This window comes from Eupeodes corollae, chromosome 3, assembly GCF_945859685.1.
Source record: "Eupeodes corollae chromosome 3, idEupCoro1.1, whole genome shotgun sequence".
In the NCBI taxonomy this organism is placed as follows: domain Eukaryota; kingdom Metazoa; phylum Arthropoda; class Insecta; order Diptera; family Syrphidae; genus Eupeodes; species Eupeodes corollae.
Genome location: NC_079149.1, coordinates 23,676,892 through 23,703,421, shown reverse-complemented (window position 1 = coordinate 23,703,421; position 26,530 = coordinate 23,676,892). Strand labels below are relative to the sequence as shown.

At 30.8% G+C, this 26,530-nt stretch overlaps 2 protein-coding genes across 4 annotated transcripts in view; one reads left to right on the top strand and one right to left on the bottom strand.

Moving 5' to 3' along the window:
* Nucleotides 1-26,530, top strand: part of LOC129952650 (rho GTPase-activating protein 17-like) — a 76,848-nt gene that overhangs the window by 19,161 nt on the left and 31,157 nt on the right. The gene's annotated exons all lie outside the window — the stretch shown is intronic.
* Nucleotides 11,127-11,866, bottom strand: LOC129952652 (diptericin A-like). The gene is made up of 2 exons (XM_056065397.1): nt 11,672-11,866; nt 11,127-11,591 (listed from the first exon to the last, which is right to left on the bottom strand). Exons 1-2 carry the CDS (start codon nt 11,780-11,782, stop codon nt 11,334-11,336), a joined length of 369 nt encoding a protein of 122 aa, XP_055921372.1. The 5' UTR covers nt 11,783-11,866; the 3' UTR covers nt 11,127-11,333.

Below are 26,530 nucleotides of genomic sequence, written 5' to 3'. Positions count from 1 at the left end.
CACAAAATCTTTTGAAAAGTTTCCAGCAAAGTGGCACGGGCTAACAAGACCACTTTACAAAATATTTCTACTCATGGCATCGTATCAGACTAATTCAACTTTCAGTGAAACTACTAAATTAAACTGAGCATTTAGATATATGCAACATAGCAGGCGCCGCGACTTAACAGTGGGGAAGTACCTGCAAGTAATAGGACAAAATTTAATACAGAAAATGGTCTAAGCAATTTTTGTGTTGCACTTACTTCCGTGTATGCAGTTATTTAATTTCTTTTCCTTTAAATAAAGAAAATTACTTTAATTTTAATAAAATCAGCTTGAATGGTATAAAAACTAGATACTGATTATAAACGTTCTGGTTTTTTGAAATTAATTGGTCGAACTTTAAAAACATTTACTTAAGTTTAAATATTAAAAAATAAGACAAAGTTTTATGATACTCATAAATTAATTAAATTTGTTGGTTATACTTTTTAAATTGTACTTGAATGGTATAAAAATTAAAAAATCACTTCAAATGCTCTTATTTATTGGTAGAAATTAGTCTAATTCTCTTATTTTTTTAAATATTGGTTATAAGAAAGTAAGGTTCATTTTTATTACATTTACTAGTGAGAGAAATTGTAATTGGTGATATTTTGTATCTCTGCCTGATTGGTATAAAAAAGAACATTTTAAATAAAACAAAAAATCCGCAAAAAAGTAATACTTTTTGAATACTTTAACGCTTAATGGTTTAATTTGAAGTAATTTTAAGAAACTTATATGTATGTATTAAATCAGTACAATGTACGGCTCATTTACTACTCAAAAATTATCAAAGTCGGTTCTAAATATAGGGATATAATTGAATGTTTTTGCGAATACCTCTTAACTGGTATACACAAATAGTTCCCTATTTTACCTACAATTTTAAAAGCGTATTTCATACATCATTATAGATAAAACATAATTATAAGAAATAAATATAAAGATTACAAAACGTATGATATCATGTACATAAGCTGACTGGTATAAAATATCTTTAAAGGAGCCTGTAAAGGGTCTGTAAAATAAAATGTGTCCATTTAAAGCTTCAAATAAAAGCGGTTTATTATTGTTCCTGTTTATTAGTATAAACTACCATTCTCAATATTTTTAATACAGAAACTAAAACTCATTTGCTTGACATTCACCACTAAAAGAATTTGTATTGGTCGATATAAAATAAATACATAAATACTTTTAATGTTCATTGATGTAAAGTAACAAATTATACAAATTGTAAAAGTTTATACCAGTAAAAAAATATTATTAAGTTTATTTTTGTAGGAGCTTAATATTTTGTTTATTTTAAAAAATAAAAAAAATAAGAAATAAATAAAAGCATCACAAAACTATGACTGCTATAAAATTGCTTCAATTTAAATTTTATTTGAAATACTCTTAGTACTTGTTCTACTGTGTCCATTTGACAACAATATTCAGAACAAAAACCACATTTCATGGCCACTTCATGTTGAGGCTTTGAATTCTATATAGAATATTGCCTGTGGAAAATTGATAGCTTTTGCTTGCAGATTTTTAATTAATACCGTTGACATTTTTCTTGTGCCAATTCTTTTTTCACCACCGTACATAGATGCAAATAATTATTATTGAACATGAATATTTCGACAAATGCATACAAATACTTATAGAGCTGCAAAGTTGCAATTGCAGACTTATGGTAGTATAAAGTTGGGAGGTATATCAGGTGTCAGCCAAAAGATCTACCATTGCGTTGTTGGAAAAATAATGAGATACAAGTTTCGCAAGCTTGTTAGACGTACCTTTAACGTACCTTGGTATTCTGATAATGTTGGATGCGTTTATTATTCTTTTCTTTAAAGTTTTCGCAAGGTTTATGTTTGTATTTTTGAGATAAAAACGAGATTAATTGAGAATGCCAGCGATGCAACTACAACTTGCAATGTGCAATCACTGATGATATGAACACCTGCAAAAATTGATAGTTCTTAAACAGCTTTTTTCTTAAAACCACGGTCCTGAGAATCATACTGTTATTTTTGTTATTTGATAATTAACACAGAAAACCTGGAACAAGGAAGCCTGAATAGTGTAACTCAGCAATTAAAACAAAAGTCCCATTAAGTTCACACTTTAAGAACCTGTCTCTATCCTACCTTTTTTCTGGTTATTCCGGTTGATCTCTGCGCTTCAGAGCATCCAAGTAATACGTGAATAAAAATTTCCATTGACAGGAAAGTATTATAAACGCAATACCTTCCGGTCGGTTGTTTTTCGTTTATACTTTTATCTATTTTAACAGGGTGTTTCAGATATATCTCTTTTTCGTGAATAAATTACAAATTTAAATTTAAACATTTAAGCTTAAATTTTGTCATTAAAACTTGTTTCAAACCAAGCTTAAGAAGTTTCTCTACAATGGATACGATTAAAGAAGAATATACATAATAATTGAAAAACTTAAGTAAGGGTTAAATTCTCTGATCATAAAAAACCAAATTATGTGGCGCAACAGTCCGTTGAGAGCTAGCGCCTTGTAACTTACAATCCTTAACCATTTTTGTGTGTGAGTACTGTTGTCAGGGATGGAGGGGACCTATAGTTTTAAGCCAAATCCGAGAGGCTAACTTGAGAAATCACTTTTTCATGACAAGAATTACTCTTGGAGGATTTGTCGTTTCTTCACAAAAGTCAGTACCCGAAAAAAAAGCTTAAGATGGCACAGGCAGTGATCGAACCCAAGACCTCTGGTATGACAGTCTTTCGCACTAACCATCATCCCTATCATACTCGTACATCCTTTAAAATTTGTTTTTAAGAATATTAATAAATTATAAAACAGACTTGGTTATGCAGGTAGGAGGTTCATAAATAAAATAAAATAAGTAATATTTAATTTTAATATATTCAATATTTTATTTACGTGATACTGTTAGCTGTTAAATATGCAGCATTCTGTTTTGAATCTCCCTTTTCTTTCGCTACAGCAAAAACATGCACACCATCTGTAATTAAGGAAGAACTTAACAAGTTTAAGATATTTAAATGAATAATTGCATATTTTTTCTATTGGGAAAGGTTCATTACAATTTATAATAATCTTACATATAGCAAGTCGGTTTAAGAATTAAATTCATTGTTTTTATTCACACGTTTTTTTTTAGTGTAGCGTAGTGAATTAATTATTTAAAATTAAAATATGTCAAACACAAATAAAATTAATATTTTATAACTAAGTAAGTTTACATATGACGTAATTTAATGTGACTGTAAAAAACAGGTATAAATGTAGGTAGTGTATTGAATTAAATTAGATGTAATTTTAATTAATTAAATACTGTGGTCTTACAGTAGGTATTTGAAATGTAAAGAGATGAGCACATCATCATCGGAACACATTATTCTGGCCTTGATGTAAACGACATCAAATAAAAACCAATGGAACGTGCAGGCACAACAAGCAAAGAATTTTTATTATTTTTTTCACAAGAAAAGTGCGTATACGCCCGAGTACACTTTTTAAAATCTTCGTTGTTCTATTTTAAAAGAACACACAATTTAAGAAAAACGTATATACACATGAGTTAGTTTTGGGAAACCTGTTTAGGGCTTAACTAGATCAAATGTGTTTCGTGTGAAAACAATTTAGGTTTTTAATCAAAATATCTACTTTGATGTTGGATGAGTAATAGACCATTTTTTACACCACACTTCCGTCTCTAGTATGACGCTTCGTGTAATGGTAATTGGAATGTTCGAATTATTTTTAAATCTAGACAAATTTCTGTGTGTTAAGAATTGCCAGTCCTGATTTGACAAAATTTTCTTAAAAAATTGCTTTAAGAATTGGATTTCAGATTTAGAAGAAAACCGTCTTGCTATGGGATTACATTTGTTGGTTTACAAAAAGTTTGTTTTTGGTTTATTTTCTTATAAAGGGTGATTTTTTTGAGGTTAGGATTTTCATGCATTAGTATTTGACAGATCACGCGGGATTTCAGACATGGTGTCAAAGAGAAAGATGCTCAGTATGCTTTGACATTTCATCATCGTGCAAGAACTGAAGCCGAACGATCTGCCACAATGTCGAATTTTCAGTGAATGGGCCCTAGAAAAGTTGGCAGAAAATCCGCTTTTTTATCGACAAATTTTGTTAAGCGATGAGGCTCATTTCTGGTTGAATGGCTACATAAATAAGCAAAATTGCCGCATTTGGAGTGAAGAGCAACCAGAAGCCGTTCAAGAACTGCCCATGCATCCCGAAAAATGCACTGTTTGGTGTGGTTTGTACGCTGGTGGAATCATTGGACCGTATTTTTTCAAAGATGCTGTTGGACGCAACGTTACGGTGAATGGCGATCGCTATCGTTCAATGCTAACAAACTTTTTGTTGCCAAAAATGGAAGAACTGAACTTGGTTGACATGTGGTTTCAACAATATGGCGCTACAGGCCATTTTGAGGGAAAACTTCGGAGAACAATTCATCTCAAGGAATGGACCGGTAAGTTGGCAACCAAGATCATGCGATTTGACGCCTTTAGACTATTTTTTGTGGGGCTACGTCAAGTCTAAAGTCTACACAAATAAGCCAGTAACTATTCCAGCTTTGGAAGACAACATTTCCGAAGAAATTCGGGCTATTCCGGCCGAAATGCTCGAAGAAGTTACCCAAAATTGGACTTTCCGAATGGACCACCAACTGGTCAACATTTAAATGAAATTATCTTAAAAAAGTAAATGTCATGGACCAATCTAACGTTTCAAATAAAGAATCGATGAGATTTTGCAAATTTTATGCGTTTTTTTTTTAAAAAGTTTTTTTAAGCTTTTAGAAGTAACAAGAATACGCAATTTAATTAGAATTACAGCTTAGAAAGTTCCGGATCTTAGTAAGTTAAGAGGTCAGAGCTATGGAAGAAATGGAAAAGAGTGTTGAATCCAAATGTTTATGAATTTTAAAAATACGTCTTCATTTGTTGAACTCGAGTTTGAAATAATTCTAAGACAGTTTTTACAAAAACATATATATTTAAAAGCTTTGTACGAGTACATTAATTATACTGGAGTGTTTCTTAATACGGTACTTATAACACTCCCTCTCATTCCAAAAGATTTCATTGTTTCCTTAGAAATTGAAATCGCAAAGATCCAAAGGACTTTGTAAAAAATATCCGCAAGTTGGCTTGCAGTGCTCTCATGATCGCTTCACATCGATATATTTTAATGGTTTATGTTCGCAGTTTTTCGACATAAAAATGTCGTGTAAATTTTACAACAGGCACAAAAGTTTCTTCGAAATTTACCTCATAATTTTGTATAAATGCTTTAACAACCAGACCTGCTTTATGCGTATTTATTTTCATAATTTGTAATTAAAAAAATGAATTTTGATTCTAAAGGTTTGATATCTGCTAGTTTCTTTGTCAATTTCCAATCGTGACTTGTTTCCATAGATTGAATGTTTTTACTACCATTCTTAAAATCTATGTTTGTCTTGATTTGAGAAAAAGTTTCTGGGACATCATCATCAATATTTATTTTGTTTCACATCACATTGTAGGCAATAATTTCATCAGGAAATTTTCTCAAAATAAGATCTCTTTCGCTACGCCTTAGTGTAACAAAATCTTCAGTTAGTTTTTCTTCAGTTGTTGACAGATGTTTATCAAACTTTTATTACTTGTTGACAAATTCTTCTTCATAACCTGCAGAATTACGGTTTTAACTGTTGAATTCGAGTTTTGAAATGATATGAACATTTTTTTTCTACCGAAACATATTTAAAATCTATATATATTAAGTTTATTTGAAAATCAGTTGTTTAAAAAACATTTTTACCATTTTCTTTTTCTTTAAATGGATAATATTCTTAACAGTTCCAAAAAGTTAAGGTTCTTTAAAGAAACCATATCTAATATGATAATAACTCAAAACGTATATTGAAACAAGTTTCCTTTAAGTTGTTTTTAATATGTTATTTTATAGACTTTTGGTTATAATTCTAAAGTGTTTTCTCACCACATAATTATCATATTTTAGAAGAATAATTAAAAGAATAATCAATAATTTCATACAACAACACATTTTCAGGATTATTAATGAATATTTTAGAATTGATCAATTTGATGGTATTATAGCAATAAATTAAAACAAAAATATTGTATTAAGAAAAAACTTGATTCTTGGAATATTGTAGTAAATCTTTAAAATGATGTTTCACACAATAAACTTAGACTGAATAATAAATCTTCTTTATTGTGAAAAAATCAAAACAGCCGACAAGAACACAGAACACAACAAAATAAGTTAAAGTTAGATTCTTTCTTATTTTATTTCTACGTAAAATATTGTGTTAGACATTAATTATAGTATGTAGTAGCAATAATATATTTTTACTTCGTGAAAGTTTTCATACTTATGAAGGCAACACGATTTGAAAAAAGTCTAACTAGTTGTTAGATAAAATCACCATAACATTAATAATAAAAAAGTATAAGAATACATTATAATTTTTGTGACATAAGACAATTTAATTTTTACAGTAAATATCATGCAAACTTGTAATACAAAGTATGCAAAATGACGAAAAATGTATATCTAGTAAACAAATTGTTTTGTTAAGTGGTTGTTGTGCAAATTCCAAAAACAGAAATCCAGAAAACGAAAATCTCGAAAGCTCATAATCCTAAAATAAAAACAGAATTCCAAAAATCTAGAATCCAGAAACATAGAATTCCGAAATATTATTCCTATACATTTCATAAAATGAAAAACAAATTTGACCATATTAGATTTCGGGAAACCCGATTATTGGTTTTATACTTTTGAGATTATAGTTTTTCTGGAATGAAAATTTTGGAATTGTGTGCTCTTTCCTATTTACGATTTATAGTAAGAGATGGGTTTAAAGTTTTAAGACAGATTTCTTTATTGTTTAATGAACATTGAGAGAATGAATAGAAACATTTTGAACAAATCATAATATTGAAATATAAAAATATACAAACTAATTGTTTATCAACAATAAAATATATAAATTATGCGTTGTAAACAAAAAGATAAAAGAAAAAGAGGCTGAGATGCGACCCACACTGATGACTTCCCATCCCGTCTGACGATGTGTCTTGCTTGAAAGTTTGTCTTTATGTACTCGTATCAATTTTTGCCAAATTTGCGTACTATTTTTGATTTTATTTTTTATGAAAAAACGGACTGCTGGATTTTTATATAAAAATTACTGAATATCGAAAACAATATTTTCTCTAAAGTAAAATTAGTTTGAAGCCAATATTTTTAATTTTTGAAAAGCTATTTGAGTCGAAATTAAATTTTTACCAAGCTTTTAGTATTGTTTTTTTTTTTTTTAGAGTTTTATTTTTTGTAAGAAAACTGTGAATTCGATTTTTTTTCAAAACTTTATCGAATGTTGAAAACAATATTTCTTATAAGATTAAATTAGTTTAAAGCGAATGTTTCAAATTTTTGAAAAGATATTTGAGTCAAAAATCATTTTTTACCAACTTTTGTTAATTTTTTTTTTGGTTTTTAATTATTTGTAAAAAAATGTCAATTTGATTTTTTTCAAAATTTTACTGAATGTTGAAAACAATGTTTTTTGAAAGATAAAAGTAGTTTAAAGCCAATATCTCAAATTTTTAAAAAGATATTTGAGTCGAAAATCAATTTTTACCAACTTCTATACATTTTTTTAAGGTTTTTATTTTTTATAAAAAAAACTGTCAATTCGATTTTTCTCAAAATATATTCTAATGTTGAAAACAGTATTTCTTATAAGTAAAATTAGTTACAAGCTAGTATCTCAAAGTTTTGAAAAGATATTTGAGTCAAAAATCAATTTTTACCAAATTTTTTTAATTTTTTTTAGCTTTTTATTTTTTGTAAAAGAACTGTCAATTCGATTTTCTTCAAAATTTTTCAGATTATTGAAAACAATATTTCTTATAGAAAAAATAAGTTTGAAGCCATAATTTCAAGTTTTTGAAAAGATATTTGAATCGATATTCAATTTTTACCAACTTTGATTAATGTTTTTTTTTTAAATTTTTATTTTTTATAAAAAAACTGTCAATTCGATTTTTCTCCAAAATTTTTCAGAATGTTGAAAACATTATTCTTCGTTGCACAACATTATTTTGGAGATGAAATCATATTTTAGTCGGAAAATTTTTGAATTGACAAATTTTTTTTTCAGGTTTTTTGATTTATAAAAAAAACAGTTAAATTGATTTTTTTTTTCAAAAAATATACTTCTTTGATATCACAATACAATATAGTATATAAAATTTAATTCAAGTCTCTAGCGTTTTTGGTTCGTAAGATATTTAGGGTTAACCAAAATTTTCACCTTTTTTTTCAAACTGCTATGGTTTAAAAACCACCCACGCAATTTTCTTGAGAGCGTATCTTTCTGCATCTTACTGCCTTATTATCTGTATAACAAAATTTATTTGAAATCGATATCTCTTCTGGTTTTTGAGCTATGGACGACGAAAAAAACGTCGCGAACGTACTGACGTACGAACGTACATACACACGCACGCACAGACTAGGGACCTTGAAACGTCGAGAAATGTCAAAATTTTCAATTTGACAAATCGGACCCATTACAATAACTTTCTATGGGAAGTTACCTAGTGATATTTCAAATTTACCGTCATTATGTTACGACATAACGCTTTGAACTTTGTGGCACTTTAAAATGTTGAAGAATTTTTAGGTTTCGTAAGATTTAGAGATCAATTTTAATATCATGTTAAGTTTTTTGAGCCGTTTAAAGTAAGTTAGCTGTTTAAAGTAAGTTACCAAAGGAAATAACTTATAGTATAAACATTACTCAATTCTTATAAATGGAAGGCTTCTACTTCCATAGTGCATTCAAAATTTTGCATTTTATTTTGAGTTCTCCTATTTTTTTTATCTACAAGGTTTAATTAATTAATGTACTTCACAAAAATAAAATCATTCTAAACGGTTTAATAATCATTATTTCAAATTTTGGACAGTAAAAAATATATTTGAAATTCAAAACAACTTAAATTATTTTCCTATAAACAAAAAAAAAAAACATTATAACATCAATACATAATAACAATAGATTTAGATATAATTCTAAGGTAAGGAATTTTGTAATTGAATTTACAAGTACTCGAAGTTTTTATTTTTGCTTTATTATAGAAAATAGTAGCACGCAAATTGCTTGTGAATTTGATATTATGGGAATTTAATATTTATTTGTATTTCATTTACAACAGTTGAGAAGTTACTGAAAGCGGTTAAGCCATTAATAAAATATGAGAAATGGCCTAAAGCACAATTGTTTAACAATTTCTGATGATGGTTGTTAGGCAGGTATATACTCTATAGTTCTATACTGTACTTGTACTTGTTTGCGTTTTTTATATATAAATTTAATTAAAATGTGAGAAAGCCAAAGTATTGTATTCAATTATTTTGAATTTTATATATCATGACAAAAATTGTGTACATATGTTCTTCATAACTACTGATGTATGGATATAAACATGAGTAGAAAATGGCTCAATGATTAATCTTATTACAGAAGTTCAAAAGAGGTACAAGAAACCTATTGTGTTCTGATATTAAGCTTATTCATTATTCATGAAAACATAGACCAAAAGGTGTTTGATTAAAAAATAACGTCTTAATTAAGAACTAATCAAAAATGATTGCGTATATTTTAGCTGAATAGGAAACTTTGTGTTTCTTAAAAAAGAAACTAATAAAAGTGGAAAAATATAAGAAGACATAGGTATATAACTTCTGCGTCATTAACAAGAAAATAATAAAAAACAATCAATAAAAAAGGTAAAGAACAAGGATTTTTTTGATATTGTTTTTTTAAATGCTGAAGCTTTGAAATGAACTAAGAATAACAGATATTTTCAGATGTACATTTGAAGCAATTAAGTCCTAAAATTTATCTCAAAAAATTGTATGATGAAATTTTACTTTTTTTCTCCAGCTTTAATATCTACTGCAAATACATTTTATTTCACAGGCAAAAACATCAAGATGTGCAAAAATAACTTTCAAACAAATCCCCAATAGCAGTTTGTTTAAAGAATTTAAAATTAAGTTAAAAAACGTGACAAATTAAGTTAAAAACAAAATAATTTAGGTAGTGCAACAGTCCGTTGAGAACTAGGGCCTAGTGACTTACAACTTTCAACCATTCCTGTGTGCGAGTACTGTTGCCAGGGATGGAGGAAACCTACAGTTTTAAGCAAAATCCGGACGGCTAATTTGAAATCACAAATTTCGATAATCATGTGCACTAAATCCACCCATCTAAATTTAACCTCCTATTGTATTTCTCTGACGTTAACCTGAAATCAGATGTTCGATTTACTTTTCGTAATAAGAACATAGCCTTCAGAATATTGTTATACTTACAAAAGTTACGTTTTTGACATTTGAGTTTAATTACCCTAATCTTTTGTTCATAAAAATCAGGTATATAGGTCATGGTTAATGTTCTGTATTTCAAAATACTGTAAATTTAAATTACTGTGTCTCAAAATGCTGTATTATCAAATAATGAAATCTTAAGTTAAGGCAACCTTGAGTCATAGTAAATTAAATTTGAGTAACTCTATACAGGTGAAACTAAGTACTTACAAAAATACTTTTAAATTAATGAACATTTTGAATATCTCAATAAAAATCCATTTTTGATTGCTTAAATTTTGAAGTTATTTTTAATAAAAATGTGGCTTCTTCCACATAAACGTATCATCAGATTTGTTTGTCTATTTTTTGAAGATGTGATATATTTTTTAAGCTTCTTTCTATTTTTTTCGTTTTATTATCTTTTTATAAAATTTACTGAAAATTTCCAATTCTCTTAGCAAGTTCTTTTTTTTTATTTATTAAACAAAAAAAAAAACAAAAATATCTAAATCATAGAAGCATTGAATAATTACAATTTGTAATTATTCAATGATAGAAGTCAACTGATCTGAGTAAGACATTGTAAAATATATCAAAAATTCTAAAATTTGGAATACCTTTAAAGTAATAACCGTTTTGATCGAAATCGAGAATCAATAAATACAAATAAAAGTGAATTAAAAAATGGATAGAATATTGGTAATTAATACTTTAAAATAACTTCAAGTCAAGTTAGTCGAGAACATACATAACAATAGGAAAATTTTCAATAAATTTTTCAATGGAAAGTAAAAATCTACTGAATTATTAAAACTTTACTTTTTATTAAAAACATGTACATACATATCTCATAAATAATTTATCGGCTCTTAAAACTAAGCTATTTACATCCTTAAAAGCGATGTGTGAAAATAACACCACCTCGATAATCAGGACGACTATTTCCATATGGACCACCAACATGTTGTGAATATCCAGCTGTTCCATCGAACGAATTCCTTCCATTTGAACTGCTCCAAATTGGAAAACGAGTATTTGCATTTATATCAAATCCCTGACCTCTTGAACCAGCAATAGTAGTACCATCCATATTGAATTGACGTCTTGCTCTGTGTAAATTCAAAGTTTGTCTCGTAGTGTCTTCAAATTCCTATCCAAAAACATTGTAGAAAAAGAAAATTTAGTTTAAGTTCCAATATAACAAAATCTGATATTTCTAAGCTAAATTACTTGATTTAGATTATCGTCAAAGTTTGAAAATTCTTCTGTTGGATAAGCCAAAGCTAATGCAACAACAAAACCCAAACAGAGGAAGAATGAAATAGTAATTTGTCCGCTCATTTTGATTGATGATAATGAAGTTTAATATTTTTGCTCTGTAATAATATTCTGCTTAGTACTTTTGAAGTGAACTGATAAGACAGACTATGTTCCAGTTTGTATTTATAGCTGCAAACAATTCTACAAAATATTGATAAGCTTTATAAGGCATGTCAATCTGAAAATATACAGCATCTGGGGATTTTTCTGCTGGAAAAAGTCACATTTTTTTAAATAGAGTGAAATAAAAAAGTGTATAATATGTAAATCCCTTTTAAAAGACGATTGGACCATTTTAGAATAACATAAAAAAAAACTTTTTTAATTGTTTACTTTGCAACTCTGTACTTTTACTTTGCAAATTACTTTTCACAAAACTCAAATTTGCAAAGTGCAAAGCCTTTTGTAAAAGTTAAAAACGTTTGTTATTTTGCAAAATATTTGATCTTTTTGTTTCACAAAATAATAAACTTTGCAAATTATTTTTAGGATTTTGAAAAAAAGAGGTTGTTTTAAAAGTTGTCGAAAAATAATAATAATGCAAACGTCTCTTCTTAGCCACAATGGGCCATTGCACTTTGCACAATTTTGTGAAACACACTTTGCACTTTATTTTGCAGAAAATTATTTGTTTGCAAAGTAAAAAGTGAAAAGTATTTTGTAAAATAGTTGCTAAACATTTTTAAATTTATTTTTTTGAAGGTCAAATTGTAATTCAAAGGATTTCAAAAAGTATGCAATCAAAAATAAATGTTTAAGCTGCTTTCCGCAATTTATAAGTATTTGTATTGAGGCTTTATTTTCTGTAAAAAAAACACTGTCAATCGATCTTGTTTCAAAATTCTACCTAATATTTATAAAATTACTTTGAATTAGATGAAAAAAGTTTGAAGTCAATACCGTTCTTTGTTCATAAGAACTTAAGGTCGAAAATCAACTGCTTACTAATTTTGAATAGATTTGTATTTATAAGTTTTTAATAATTTGGAGAAAAAACTTTAAGCTGGATTTTTCTAAAAGTTTTGCCATATTTCAAAAACGTAATTCTTAGTATTCAATTATTTGAGAAAATTACCATTTTCTTTTAGTACATTTTTGAGGTGAAAAATGTTTTATTTGTTTTTACTTTTTTATTACTATTTGATTGTTTAAAAAAAAACTGTCACATGTGGTTAGGTTAGGTTAAACTGGCTATGCGGAATGGAGTAGGACACACTTATAAATAAATTATGTTACGCAACAGTCCTTTGAGAACTAGGGCCTAGTGAGTTAAACTCTCAACCATCCCTGTGTGCGAGTAATGTTGGCAGGGATGGAGGATGACACACTTAGGTCAGTTTATTTAGTTTATTAGCGCATTGTCATACCACATAAATCTTGAAGCTTTCTTCTGAGTTTAATGAAACCGATTTAAGTCCTTTACGAAACGTTATGTTATTGAGATCGTTTGGATCGTCACAAAAGAATTCTCCCAGGTAGGTTTTCCGTTTTTAAGCTAGAGCAGGGTTTTCATAGAGGAGGTGAAAAACTGTTTCCTTGTCTCCCTCATCCATACAGCTTCTATAAAAGTCATTTAAGGATATGGTTATCCACGTGGTGTGCTTTACTGTTAGACAGTGTCCGATAATGAAACCAATTGTCGAGCTGCGATCTGCTATTTTTCGTGACCTGAAAGGTGGTGCTGTTATTCTACCTTTTTTTATAGCGTCTTGCATTGCTAATAGTACGCCAACATTAGCTTAACGTGATATAATGGATTGTAGTGTACCATTTCTGGCAAGTTAATCTGCTTTACAATTTTCTGGAATGTGTTCATGGCCCGGCATGATGGTTAGTGCGTTGGACTGTCATGCAAGGGGTCTTGGGTTTAATCCCTGCCTGTGCCACCTTAATTTAAAAAAAAAAAAAAAAAAAAAAAAAAAAAAAAAAAAAAATAATTTTCGCGGGTACTGCCTCTTGCGAGGAATTGACAAATCCTTCAAGAGTAATTCTTGTCATGAAAAAGTGCTTTCTCAAATTAGCCGTTCGGATTCGGCCTTAAATTGTAGGTCCCTTCCATTCCTGACAACAGTACTCGCACACAGGAATGGTTGAGAGTTGTAAGTCACTAGGCCCTGGTTCATAACGGACTGTTGCGCCACCCCATTTGATTTTTTGATTTTTTTTTTGTTCATGGCCCGGCACCCAGAAGAGGTGAATGTTAAACTATTGTGTTACATCCATTAAAAATGATCGGCAGTTATTGCCTGTTATTGAATTTGAAGGAGCAGAGTTGAGAGATTTGAAAGCGGCCTGACTATATGAGACAATAGGGATAACAGATATTGATATTACGTTTTCTTTAAGCCAGGACAAGAGGTTTTTTATTGCCAAAAGTTCCACCTAGAACACGCTACAATAATTGCTAAGGCTGAATGACAGACTTAATTTCAGTTGTTCAGACTCCACACCACCAACGCCTTCATTTGTTTTCGACGCATCTGTATAAAAGTATATTGAATCGTCTTTCAGAAATGCCCTATCCTCCCAGAAAGATCTAGAAGGTATAGAAATCTGGAAGTTAATGTCGAATTGTAGTTTTAGGATGGTGTAGTCTGTGGGCTTTGGAATTGATTCTGATTACGGAATCGCCATTGTTGTTTTTGACCCTCTGCTATGAAGCTTTGAGGCAACAGTACCAATTGGTGCTGGATACAGTATAGTATCCAGTGCAGCAGATCTGATCCGGTTATAAATAGGAAAGCTGAACGGTAGTGTTTTGTATCCAATTACTGGCATATGCTGATGACATTGACATAATCGGAAGAACTCAGCGTGATGTCAATGGGGCTTTTGTGACTATTGAGGCAGAGGCGGCAAAAATGAGGGCAAAACAAAGTATATGCTGTCGTCTAGAAAGGACATACAACACCGACGTTTTGGTCAAAACGTCACAATCGATAGACTGAGATCAAACGCAGAATAACTTGTGCTAACCGCTGTTTCTTTGGACTAAGAAAGCAATTGGGTGGTAAAGTCCTCTCTCGAGGGACCAAAGTGTTGCTTTATAAGACCCTTATCATCCCCGTCCTGCTATACGGTGCAGAAGCATGGACCATGACAAAAGCGGATGAAAGCACCTTGGGTCGCTTCGAGAGAAAAGTTTTTCGTGTGATCTACGTACAGCGAAGTAGACTTAGCCAGAAGAGTAAAAGTCTAACGACTAAGATGGCTGGGTCACGTAGAGCCCATGTAAACCAATGCTCCGGCCCGGAAAGTCTTCGAATCCGCACCCACAGGACAGCGCAGTAGGGAAAGACCGCGGATCAGGTGTCGCGCACAAGTGGAAGGTGACCTCACCCAACTTGGAGCGCGAAACTGGAGACATCTAGCTAGGGACCGAGTTAGATGGAGAAGTTTGTTGGATGAGGCCCTAGTTCACACAGGACTGTAGCGCCAACTTAAGTAAGTAAGTAAGAACGGCAGTGTTTATTTAGTTTATTTAGTTTGTCGCAGTTAATAGCTTTTTCTAAAAGCAATCGCCTATGAAATTGGTCTGATTACTGATGTGTATAACCAATGCGTAATTCGGAGTTGTAAGCTGCCTTTATTAACAATGCCTTTTTCGCAGGAGTAGAGAGTTTTATAAGCTTTTTTGACTCTTTCTTTTATAATTCGTATCCAAGATGTTAATTGTGTGTTTGAGAATTTTAATTTGATACCTTTGATATTGTGAGGGTTTATGGAGTTTTGTAATATCTCAAAAATAGGACTGAGTTGATACCTATTTCCTACCGGTTAGCCCAAAATACTAGTTTACACGTGTGAGTTCAACCAAAATTTGCGCCTTTAAATATTGCTATTGCTTGGTGATGGATATGGGTAATATTTCAAACTTAAGAATGTAAAAACAATTTGAGGATCATTCGCCTGAAAGTTGAAAAATTTTCCATCAAATTCCGTTGTTAAAATTTCACCTTAACTTTATTTCTTATTCTTATGCAAAACATGCGAGTGCTTAAAGAAAAACAACAAAAAATATCTTCTGTTATTGTTGGCTTTTGTGTTTTGGTTTTTGCGCACAATATTCCCAAGAAAAATATTTTGTTTGTGTAAATAATATTCGTTACCTGCAGAAATGTTTACCACCTTTGTTTTTGTCATTCCAAGCATACAATACTAAGTCAATAACTTTTACTACTTCTTCACACAATCGTTTCTGGTAAATCAAATAATTTAATATTATTCCAATTGACTCATCCCCCCAGGGCTTACAATTTAGGTGATTTAATTCGTGTCTTGTCTATCTTCCGGAATTCAATGGTGGTTTAGTATGCATTATTTCGAAAGAATACGCAATTTCCATTGCAATAGTCCAAAATCCAAAGTGTTTATTTACACTTTTAAAGACCTCCATTTTTGTTTTGTTTTCAAAATTTTGCCAAGAGAAAAATAAATAAAGACTTATTTTTATATGTGATTGGTATAAATAAGTAAATTTTGCCAAAATTCAAAAAACCACTCAAGTTCGGGGCAAAAGTAGAGTTTCAAAAAAAAAATACTGCCAACAGTCATTGAGATGGACAGAAAAGAGTCAACATTTGACAGGTGGAATTCTGTCGGTATTATGTACAAATGTTTGTTTGACTTCCACGCAAATTCACAACAAGGTCAAACCCAAAAAATCTAATATTCCAAACCAGTTACGATCAGAGCTTTAAGAGGCTGTTGACCAGTTTTGATTTTTGGTTAATTGTGTTAATGGGGCTGCGATGAATTCAAAACACTTATACAACATTTGCTAACCAATGAGGAAGTTTAGTATTTTTATTTTGTTTTTAATTTAAGGTTTGTTTTATTTGAAAAATTAAAAAAATTAAGTGATGTGCCTAGAATGACACTTGAAGACAAGTTAAGGACTATTTTGATTGAGTGGTTTTCTGCATGACCGGAAAAGTGATGATAGAACTATTGGAACTTTTTCATGGTAGACAAATACTTCAACTTTTTTCGGTTTTCAGCAAATTTAATTTAAGAAGCTTGATTGATTTGACATAATTCGATGAAAAACTTAATTTAAGTGTCAAAATCAAAAGAGAATGGTTAATCATTTTTGTTTTGCACGGAAATTAATTTTGATTTATATTTATCTTCTAAATTAGCTAATTAATCAATTAATTATAAACTGATGGAACATGTTTCTTATAATGCAATAGTATAGTAAATGTATGTTCTAGGAAGAACTATAACTTAAATAGGTATTTAAGTCATATTATCAAAAGATCAAAGAACACTATACAAACAAATTTACATAATTAGTCGGCCTTTTATTAGAAAATAACTTCATGGTCTTAGAGCTTATTTAAAATCAAATAAAATCATTCCTAAGGGTAATGAATATTTGGCAAGCAAGAAATCTATTTCTTATTCTTTTAAATCTTACTATAGAAAACAAACATGAAGCAAGTTCTAACATTTTATTCATGAATATTCAATTTTAGTAAAATTTATGCTAAAAGAACTCATTAATTTTTTCGGAAGCAACTTTATCTGATTTATGGTGTAGTACGAGTATAGGTGCTGGTTTAGTGTGAAATTAAATTAAACGCCTGGCTTGGTAAGAAATTTTGTAAGTTTTAAACGAAAGTAAATTTACTTTTAAAAAATATGTAATATTCTAAGAAATTTGAGACGTCGACAAATTTATAGGTTATTCCATTTTATTCCTTCCTTAAAGTTTTCTATAACAATTCGTTACGTACTTTCTTACTTAAGGTTGCCCTACAGTCTTGTGTAAACTAAACCCTTTCAATTTGTGCTCACCACCTGATCTGCTGTTTTTCTCTACTGCGCTGTTCTGTGGTCGTGGATTCGAAGATTTTTCGGTCCGGAGTATTGGTTTCCATGCGCTCTACGTAACCTAGCTATGTCGGTAGTTAGACATTTTATCCTTGTGTTTAAGCGACACTTTTGTCGCTCGAGATGGGTTTTGCTACTAAATTGCTTTGTTGGTCCAAATAAACATCGGATAGCAAGAGTTATTCCTCGTTTGATCTCACGGCAAGTATTATTTTCTGCATTCATAGGGGAGCCTAAGTAAACAAATTCTTTAACTAGCTCAAAATTACGTATGTCGATGATAACGTTTTGATCGAGATGTTGGTGTTGTTGATGTCTGCTTCAACACTCATAAAAGCCTCTTTGACATCAAGCTGAGTTATTCTGATCATATCAATGTCGTCAACATATGCCAGTAATTGGTCAGGCTTCTAAAAGACAATGCCTCTAGTGTTGACATGGGAGCTCTGCTCTATTCTTTCAAGTACGATGTTAAACATATCACATGAGAGCGCATAAAGCCTTTTTTAGCATCGAAAGTTTCTGTTAAGTTGGAGCAGCACAAATTTTCCGTGATTATGCTGCACAAACGGATGAGTTTGGCAGGGATTCCAAAACAAGACATGGCTTTATACAGTTCATTCCTGTAGATGCTTTGGTATAGGGTATCAAAATCGATGAAGGGATCGGGATTGAGAGAGACATTGTGTTTTCCTAGGATCTGCAGAATATTTGATCGGTAGTAGAGTTTCCTGCTGTAAAGCCACACTGATAACAACCTATCAGGTTGTTGTTAGTAAAAATAACCAAGCATTGAGTTTAAAGATGTTAACCCCAGAATGACTTAGTTTTTTTTTTTAATTCTTTAAATACTAAGTATTATACGGTTCAAACACTTTATTTCAACACTTTTCTCATGAAACATTAAACATTTTGAACTAAGTATTTGTATTTTTATTCAATTTAATAAATTAAAAATAATTTTTGTATGTTTCTTGGCTTCATTGTCTAAGTTTTTCAAAATTTATTTTTAAACTCAAATCTTGCAAAAATTACAGAAAAGCTGATGTTTTTTGATAAATTTTTCAAATTAAATTATTCTATAAAACCACTCTAGAAAGAATAATTATTTTGTTAAATAAAATTTCAATGAAATATATTAACTTTTAAGGTCATGTTATAAATATTTCTCAAATGTGAAGTGAAGAATGAAATTTCAATGTTATGCTACATTTAAGTAAATCCCTTAAAGCGAAATAGATCAAATTTGAATGAAATATCGAAAGACCTCGCACCAAAATGCTTACAAAAAAAGGAAAGTTATCATTAACATAAATTAAATCTGAATATTGTCAGCTTAGAATATGTCAATCAATGTTGAAACAAATTTGTCCTTCCTTCTCACCAAAAAATGTTACAATTAAATTCTTTTCTTGTCAACTGGAAATTTAAAAATAATTAATTTAGCTTTGATTTTTAAACAAGGCTTTAGGGTTTGGATCAATTAAATGAACCAAAAATAAATAAAAAAACAATGTATTTTATAAAGGGTTTTCAAATTTGAACTTGATAACTTTGAACTTTCCTTATAAATACATGCTTGAACCAATTACATGAAATATCAGTGTCAAAACATTAAAAAAAGAATGTATTAAGTCAGTGGGTCGAAGGAAAAACATTTTAGTTCTCAGTTGATAAAGAAACTTAAAAAGTAAAGATACTTTTTTATCAATTGAAAATCCGAGTGTGTTTCACAAAATACCACTCTATTCAGAACAAATATTTTATAGTTTTCATGTTGGTGTGTTATTCGGCGATTTTTTCCGCTGATAAAAATAAACGTCATAGTTAGTAGAAATTTGCTAAAACATATGTTTTGATTTAATTTGTTTTCATATTAAAATAGATCATAATGAATAACTTGTACTATGATATGGAACATATACAAAATCAAAAGTTTTTTGTTGCAAACTGTAAGCAGGTGTATATAAAGTAAATATTGATTAGACCGCCTTGAGATCAATAATAAAATTGGGGACATCGTAAGCAAAGAGTATTGAAATTAATTTTCTTCTCAAATTATATATACATATATAGTTCAATAAGAACTTATCTACTTTCATATGAAAACCGGAAAAAGTTTAAGCAAACCAGAAAGGCCTGCAACGCCTTTATTCGAATTACCAATTTGTACATGACCAAAAATTACGGCGAAAAATACTGCAATGTCCCAAAGGCAGTAAGAATTTTTGGTCATTTGTAAAAAACATGAGGAATTCTTCCTCTTCCTCGGTTCCTACGCTTGTTGTCAATGACACTCCTTTAGTTAGCTCTTTGATAAAGCCAACTTATTTGCAAGCAGTTCGCCGAAAATTATACCTTACCAGATAGTGTCACGACCCCCCTAATTCTTGAACACGTAAATGATTCTATGGGACCAATCTTTTCTCGTACTTTCATAAATCCAGATGGCCCAGATGGTATCATCGCTATTATTCTGAAAAGTTGTTCCTCCACGCTAGCAAAACCACTGCGCAAGCTTTTCCATCTATCCTTTTCTTCTGGGCACGTTCCGAGTAGTTGGAAAACTGCATTTGTTTAGCCAATTCGAAAAAAAGCGAATTTTCTTCCCCACAGATTAATGACCGATAGCACTAACGTCCCTTCTTTCTAAGGTCATGGAAACGCTGATTAATTATCAGCTTAAGAAATATCTTGAGAAACGAAAGCTTGTTAATGACCGGCAATACGGCTATCGTAGCAATAGGTCTACTGGTGATTTCATGGTTTATCTCACCGAACAGTGGAACAAATCTTAACATCGTTTTAGAGAAAGTAAGATTATTATACTTGATATTTCAAAGGCATTTGATAAAGTCTGGCATCTTGCTCTCTTAACAAAAATGCGTTCTTTCGGTATCGACGAATCTCTTCTTCGTTGGATTAGAAATTTTCATTGGAACCGTTCAGCACAAGTTGTTTTGCACAGATTCAAGCCTGAAGCTCATAAAATAAATGCTGGTGTGCCCCAGGGCTCCGTTTTGTCTCCTACCCTCTTCCTTATTTTTATAAATGATCTCCTGCCTTCTACTTGTAATCCAATACATTGTTTCGCTGACGATAGTACTCTTAGCTTTTCATATTCGTTTCCAGACTCACAACCCTCCTCTTTGGATGTGAAACTGCAATGAGCTATGATTAGCTCATTAAATTCCGACCTACACAGCATTGTACAATGGGGAATAAAAAATCGTGTGGAATTTAAACCCTCTTTGCCATTATCTATGAGTGGCACTTGCATCAACAAAATGGAAAATCCCGACATCCTTGAAATGTGCATCAGCAACCACCTTTTGTGGAGCTACCATATACGCGATGTTGCCAAAAATGCCGCAAGATGTCTAGATTTTTTTAGACGTTGCAAGAAATTTGTCTCTCCGTCTGATGTGGCTACAATCTACAAAACCTTTATACGTCCGAAACTTGAATATAACTCTCATCTGTGAGCTGGTGCTCCAGTAACTTATGCCACTTGGACAGTATGCAAAGAAAGCTGTGTAAAATGATTGGTGACATCAACATTATGAACTCGTTTACGTCACCCGAACATCGACGCAAGGTTTCTTGCCTCACTTATTTTACCGATATTTTAACGGGCTATGCTCTAGTGAAATAGCCAGTTGCATTCCTCCTCTTAAACAATTTAACCGTAATACCCGTGCTTCTAGGAATGCCCATGAGTTTACCCTACCCTTGAGCCCAACTTCAGCCGTACTATGAAGTACCGAGATAAATTTTTTAGCCGTACTACGTGAATGTGGAACGCCTTGCCACGTTATATCTTTCCCTGTCTTGCAAAGTTCAGAAATTTAAAACCAATGTACACCAACCTTTCCCTCTTTTCCTAATGCTCACACTGTGTCTTTGACATATTAAAGGTATACAAAGCCCTTTTAGTGTTCGCTTATTATAAAAAAAAAAATACGAAGGATATTTGACTCACTTATAACGCTACTATACTCCAGCAACGGTCTTACAATACTCGTGTAAATAGTTTTAAGTGTATAAGACATTTCTAACTATACTCGTACAACCGAACATCGAGTATGGTCGATGTGAAGTGAAAAATATGTTTTTGAGTCAAAAAACACTCCAATATTCTTCAAAAAACACAAAGGGTTAAAAAAAAGTCCATTGAACTAACACCATTGAAGAATTTAGTTTAGGTCGACTTGGACATTATCCGCTTTTGATAACGATTTCTTCCAGCAAGTCATTAATAAAAAGAATGAACAGTAATAGTCAAAGGTGATTACCTTGAGGTACATCTGAAAAATTCATTATTTATTTTGATGGCTTCTTACCGATTTTAACATATTTTTTTTGTCCTTTTTAATACAACTGAAAAGCACACAAAGAAAACAAAAGCCTTCGAAAAATCAGTGTAGATGGTGTCGATTTAAAAATGTGTTTGTATATGATGAAGGCAATAGTTTGTAAAAAGCAATAAGTTAGTTGTGTTCCATCCGATCATAAAACCGTGATAATTTTTGACTAAAAAATACAATTTGCTTTTCAATATTGTTTCGGAAACTTTATAGATCAACTAAAGTTTTGCATAAGGTGTGTAGTTCTCAACAGCACTTTTAGGAAACGCATTTATGCAGAGGGGTAAATGAATAATTTCCACCTTTCCAAATATACACCTTGATTCAAAGACAAATATAAAATATAATGGAACCGCAAGTTTTAATCTACAAGTCTTTAATAGAATTGGTAAAATGTTGTTCTATGCATCTAGGAAATTCTCATTAAATTCAGAGGATAAAACAGCTAGTTGTCTACTGATAATAATGATAAAAACAACTAAAGTTGAGTTTTTCAAAATACCACAATTTAATTTTAAAATTTGACTGGAAAAATGAAGCGAAACTATTGCAAATGAAACTCAAATTATCTGAGGCGACATTTCTGTATGAAATTTTAGTTGAATTTCAAGTGACCTGCGTTTAGTATTAAAAAATGACCAAAAGACTTCAGATAAATAAATTATCTAGAAAATTCGTGCTGTATCCTTACCTGTTCAAATTGCTCAAGAAAAGAAACAAAAATGCTACGCTTTTCATAGAACACACTGTTATACCAAACAATCTTCTTAGAATTTTTAAATGTTTCGAAGCATAGGAAAAGCTTAATGAAGATTCGTGTCCTTGAAAATTGGCTACCAAGTAATAGTTTCTAAATAATTATTTATTGATACGTAATCCTCATTTTTAAAATCATCAATATTAGAATATTTTGATTCATTTAAAATAGAAAAGGTAAATACAATCTTAAGTTCATTGTGATGAAACCTATTTTCGAAGATTTTAAAATTTGCTTTAAAATTACTATCAATATAAATACGATCACAAAAATGTAATTAAGAACTACGAATTTGGTTAATTGTATCCCGCATGTTGGAACTCAAACAATTCCGCTGATATTGAAAATCAAGTCCAACATTTTTAGCTTACCAAGATTACTATGGTAGCAAGATCGAGTGGTCGCTGTCCGCCTTAGAATATTCTTATGGCGCTTATGATAATTTGGCGAAAAAGGCATTATCCTTCTTTATGGATCACATCTTACTAACAAGTGGTTTCAAAAATCCTGTTTCGATGAAGGTATAATATCGAAAAAGTGGAAGAAAATCTTGAGCCGGAAATATTTTGCTAAGAGTCATCGACCGCTCAAATGGTGCCCTTATAATAGACCTGATTTCAAATTCCATAAAGAGCTAACATTAACCTTAAATTAAATGTGAATTATTCTAAAGAATGGAGGTTTTATAGCTGTAATAAAATTTCCATAAACATAATCTAACATTAAAAACTGATATGATTTTCAATGAACTTAAAATGTTATTTTAGTCAATTGAGGAAAACTTAAAATATGTAAAATACATAAACGGAAAACGTGTGAATATGATCAAATAACACGTGTGAATTTTGTAATGACCTTACCCAAAGAATTTAGTAAATATTATTTGTTATATTAAGTTTATTTCCTTGTGAAAACAGAAACCATGAAAATAATGCAACATGACAGTTTAAAATTATTTTCAAATATTTTATTGTACTTTATGAAAAATAAAATACTATAAATCATGTACCAGAATGTGAAGCCAATGATAGTTGGAATTTATGCAAATTAAATTATGGATGGTTAATTTGTGTTTTCTTCACTTAATTATAGCATCAATATCTTGTTAATCTTTCATCTGTCTAAGTTATATATCAGGAAGCTTCAACTATGCATATAATTTTTTTTTTGCAATAGCTCAACCCATTCGTCAATTTGAAATATTTGTAACTTGTTTTTGACAACATTAAAAAAATATTTTGTTTTTGCAAAAAAAGCCTGGGGATAATATTTTTTTTTTTAAATAAATACTTAATCGAACTTCCCGAAAAATAAAACTAGCTTGGCGCTTAATAATTCATCATTTAGGCGCATGGCATTCATTAAATTTGTGATTTATTGAACACCATACAATTTTACTATATCAACACGATAAATATATAAAATTTATTTAGTTATTCAAAATTCCTGATTGAAAACATTAATATTATGTTTATTGTTATTATTGTTGTTTTTGACAGTCTATAGTATGAAAATTTAGAACTAGAAGCTATTGTTGTTTTATGATATTTGGAATTTTCAAAGGTTAAATCAAGATATTATAAAGTTAAACAAAATCAACATTAATGGGGTTTTCTTCTACGTAATATTTGGTATTTGTTTTGCGTCATGTGATATTTTATGGGAACGGTTTTTTTTGTTTTTCTTAAGGCTATATACTTCAAGACTTGAGTCACAAATATTTTTAACATTTTGGACACATTAATAAATAAATTCTGATAGAAATTCTAAGAAATCAGTTTAAAGGCGTCAATACAGTTAGCTCATTGGCATAAACATCACGTACTTCCGAAAGGAGGTATCAAGAACTTCTTCGGAAACGAATAGTTTTGTAGTAGATACTGACTTTTTTCATTAAATTTAGTTAAAATAAAACCAAATTGAAGTGAAGTGAGCCAAAACTATATTTCTTAGAATTTTGAATGATCAAAATCCTGTATGACAGTGTTTGGTCAGAATGATGTATGCCTTTACTTCTGTATTTCAAAATATTGGAAAATTAGAAATTTTTTTTACCAAAATACTGATTGAAGAAAACATTGTACGTCATAATATCATACAACTCCGAAGAAGTATGTTTCTGACAGTTTTTATTCTTAACTTTCCATTAAAAAAGGCAGCTCTTGATTTGAACTATTAGTTTTTTTAAAAGGCGTAAAGAAAAGGATTAATAAATACTATACAACATTAAATGCTTGTAGCTACATAAAAACTCTTTCGAAAAGTAAAATACAAAGTTATGAAAAATATACTTAAAACTTGAAAACTGTTTCGGGAAAACATACATTTATACCAGTTTCATTTATAAATAAATAAGATAAAGTGTGGTAAAGCAATCCACATTCGCGTAGTTCGGCTAAGGAACGAATATCTGAACTTGACAGAATGACCGCAATTGGGCTCGAGGGTATTCTGATGAGCAATCCCAGAAGTGCGAGTATAACAGTTGAACTGTTTAAGGGGATAAATGCTGAAACCGTTAAAATAATCGGTAATAAGGTTGAGACAAGAAACGTTAATACGATGTTGAAGCAACGTAAATGAACCAATGATAATATTATCACCTATCAGTTTAAATGCTTTACGCTCAATACTGTCCAACGGGCTTAAGTAAGTTGCACGAGCAACAGCTCAGAGATGGGAGTTATACTCAAGCTTTTTAAGTGCATTAGTTTTATAGATAACAGCTAGACCAAAAGGGAGAAATATTTCTTGCATCGCTTTTTGGAATTTTTGGCAACATCGTCTAAATGATCGTCCCACAAAAGATGGATGTTGACCCACATACCAAGAATATCTAGATGAGAATATCGAATGTAATAAGGCTTAGACAGGATATCATTAATACAAATCAAAAAGAGTGTTGGAGATAGAACACAACCCTGTGGCACAACAGTAATTTGTTTTATGGTTTTTAAACTCGAAACATAATGCTTGTTTTAAACGATCCGAAAAGATATTGCTTTCATTAAGAAAAAGTACACATTTAAGATAAGAGACTAACACCTAACACCAAACCCTATCAAATGCTTTTGGAATATCAGTACTGTCGGCTATTTTATTTTCTTTAGCTGATAATTAATCAACGTTTCCCTGACTTTGGAAAGAAGGGGTGTAAATTCAATCGGTCCTTATATAAAGGGTGCTGTAGTTTCGCCTTTTTTGAGGATGTGCTGGACAAATGCTGTTTTCCATCCACTCGGAATGAGAGGACTGAACATTAGCAAGGACCAGCGGATTTATGTGTGCTAAGATCTTTTAGGATAACTACTACAGTTTGAGTTCGAAAAAAGATTGGTCCCGTAGGATCACTAACTCGTTCAAGTACAGGCGGAGGCTTAACACTCACCGGGAGTGTAGCATTGGCGGCGAACTGCCTAACAAATGGCGTCTCATTGACAACGAGCGGAGGCACAGAGGAAGAGGAAGAATTATTTACTCATGTTTTTTACGAATGACCAAAAATTTGTAATGCTTTTGGAAGATTGCTGTATTTTTGCCGTAATTTTTGGTCATGCAAAAATGTTGTCCTTCGAATATGGGCATTGCATTCCTTCCTCACTTGCTTGAACTTTTTCCAGCTTTGCTCAGTAGGATTGGAGTTATTCCAACGGAAACTTACTTTTTTGGCTCTACTAACCTCTTTACAGCTCGCACTGAATTATGCGTTTTCTTTAGTTCTGCTTTTAACCCTATTCAATATAAAAGTTCCCATTCCCAGGAGAATCAAGCTTGAGATCGTATCATCGCTGACGTGAACGTTACTAT

Bases quoted from the DNA above. Each gene is read 5' to 3' on its own strand.
- LOC129952652 (XM_056065397.1), bottom strand. From the start codon at position 11,782: ATGAGCGGACAAATTACTATTTCATTCTTCCTCTGTTTGGGTTTTGTT. The intron at 11,592-11,671 runs GTAATTTAGCTT...GTTTTTGGATAG, and splicing joins TTGACGATAATCTAAATCAA to GAATTTGAAGACACTACGAG.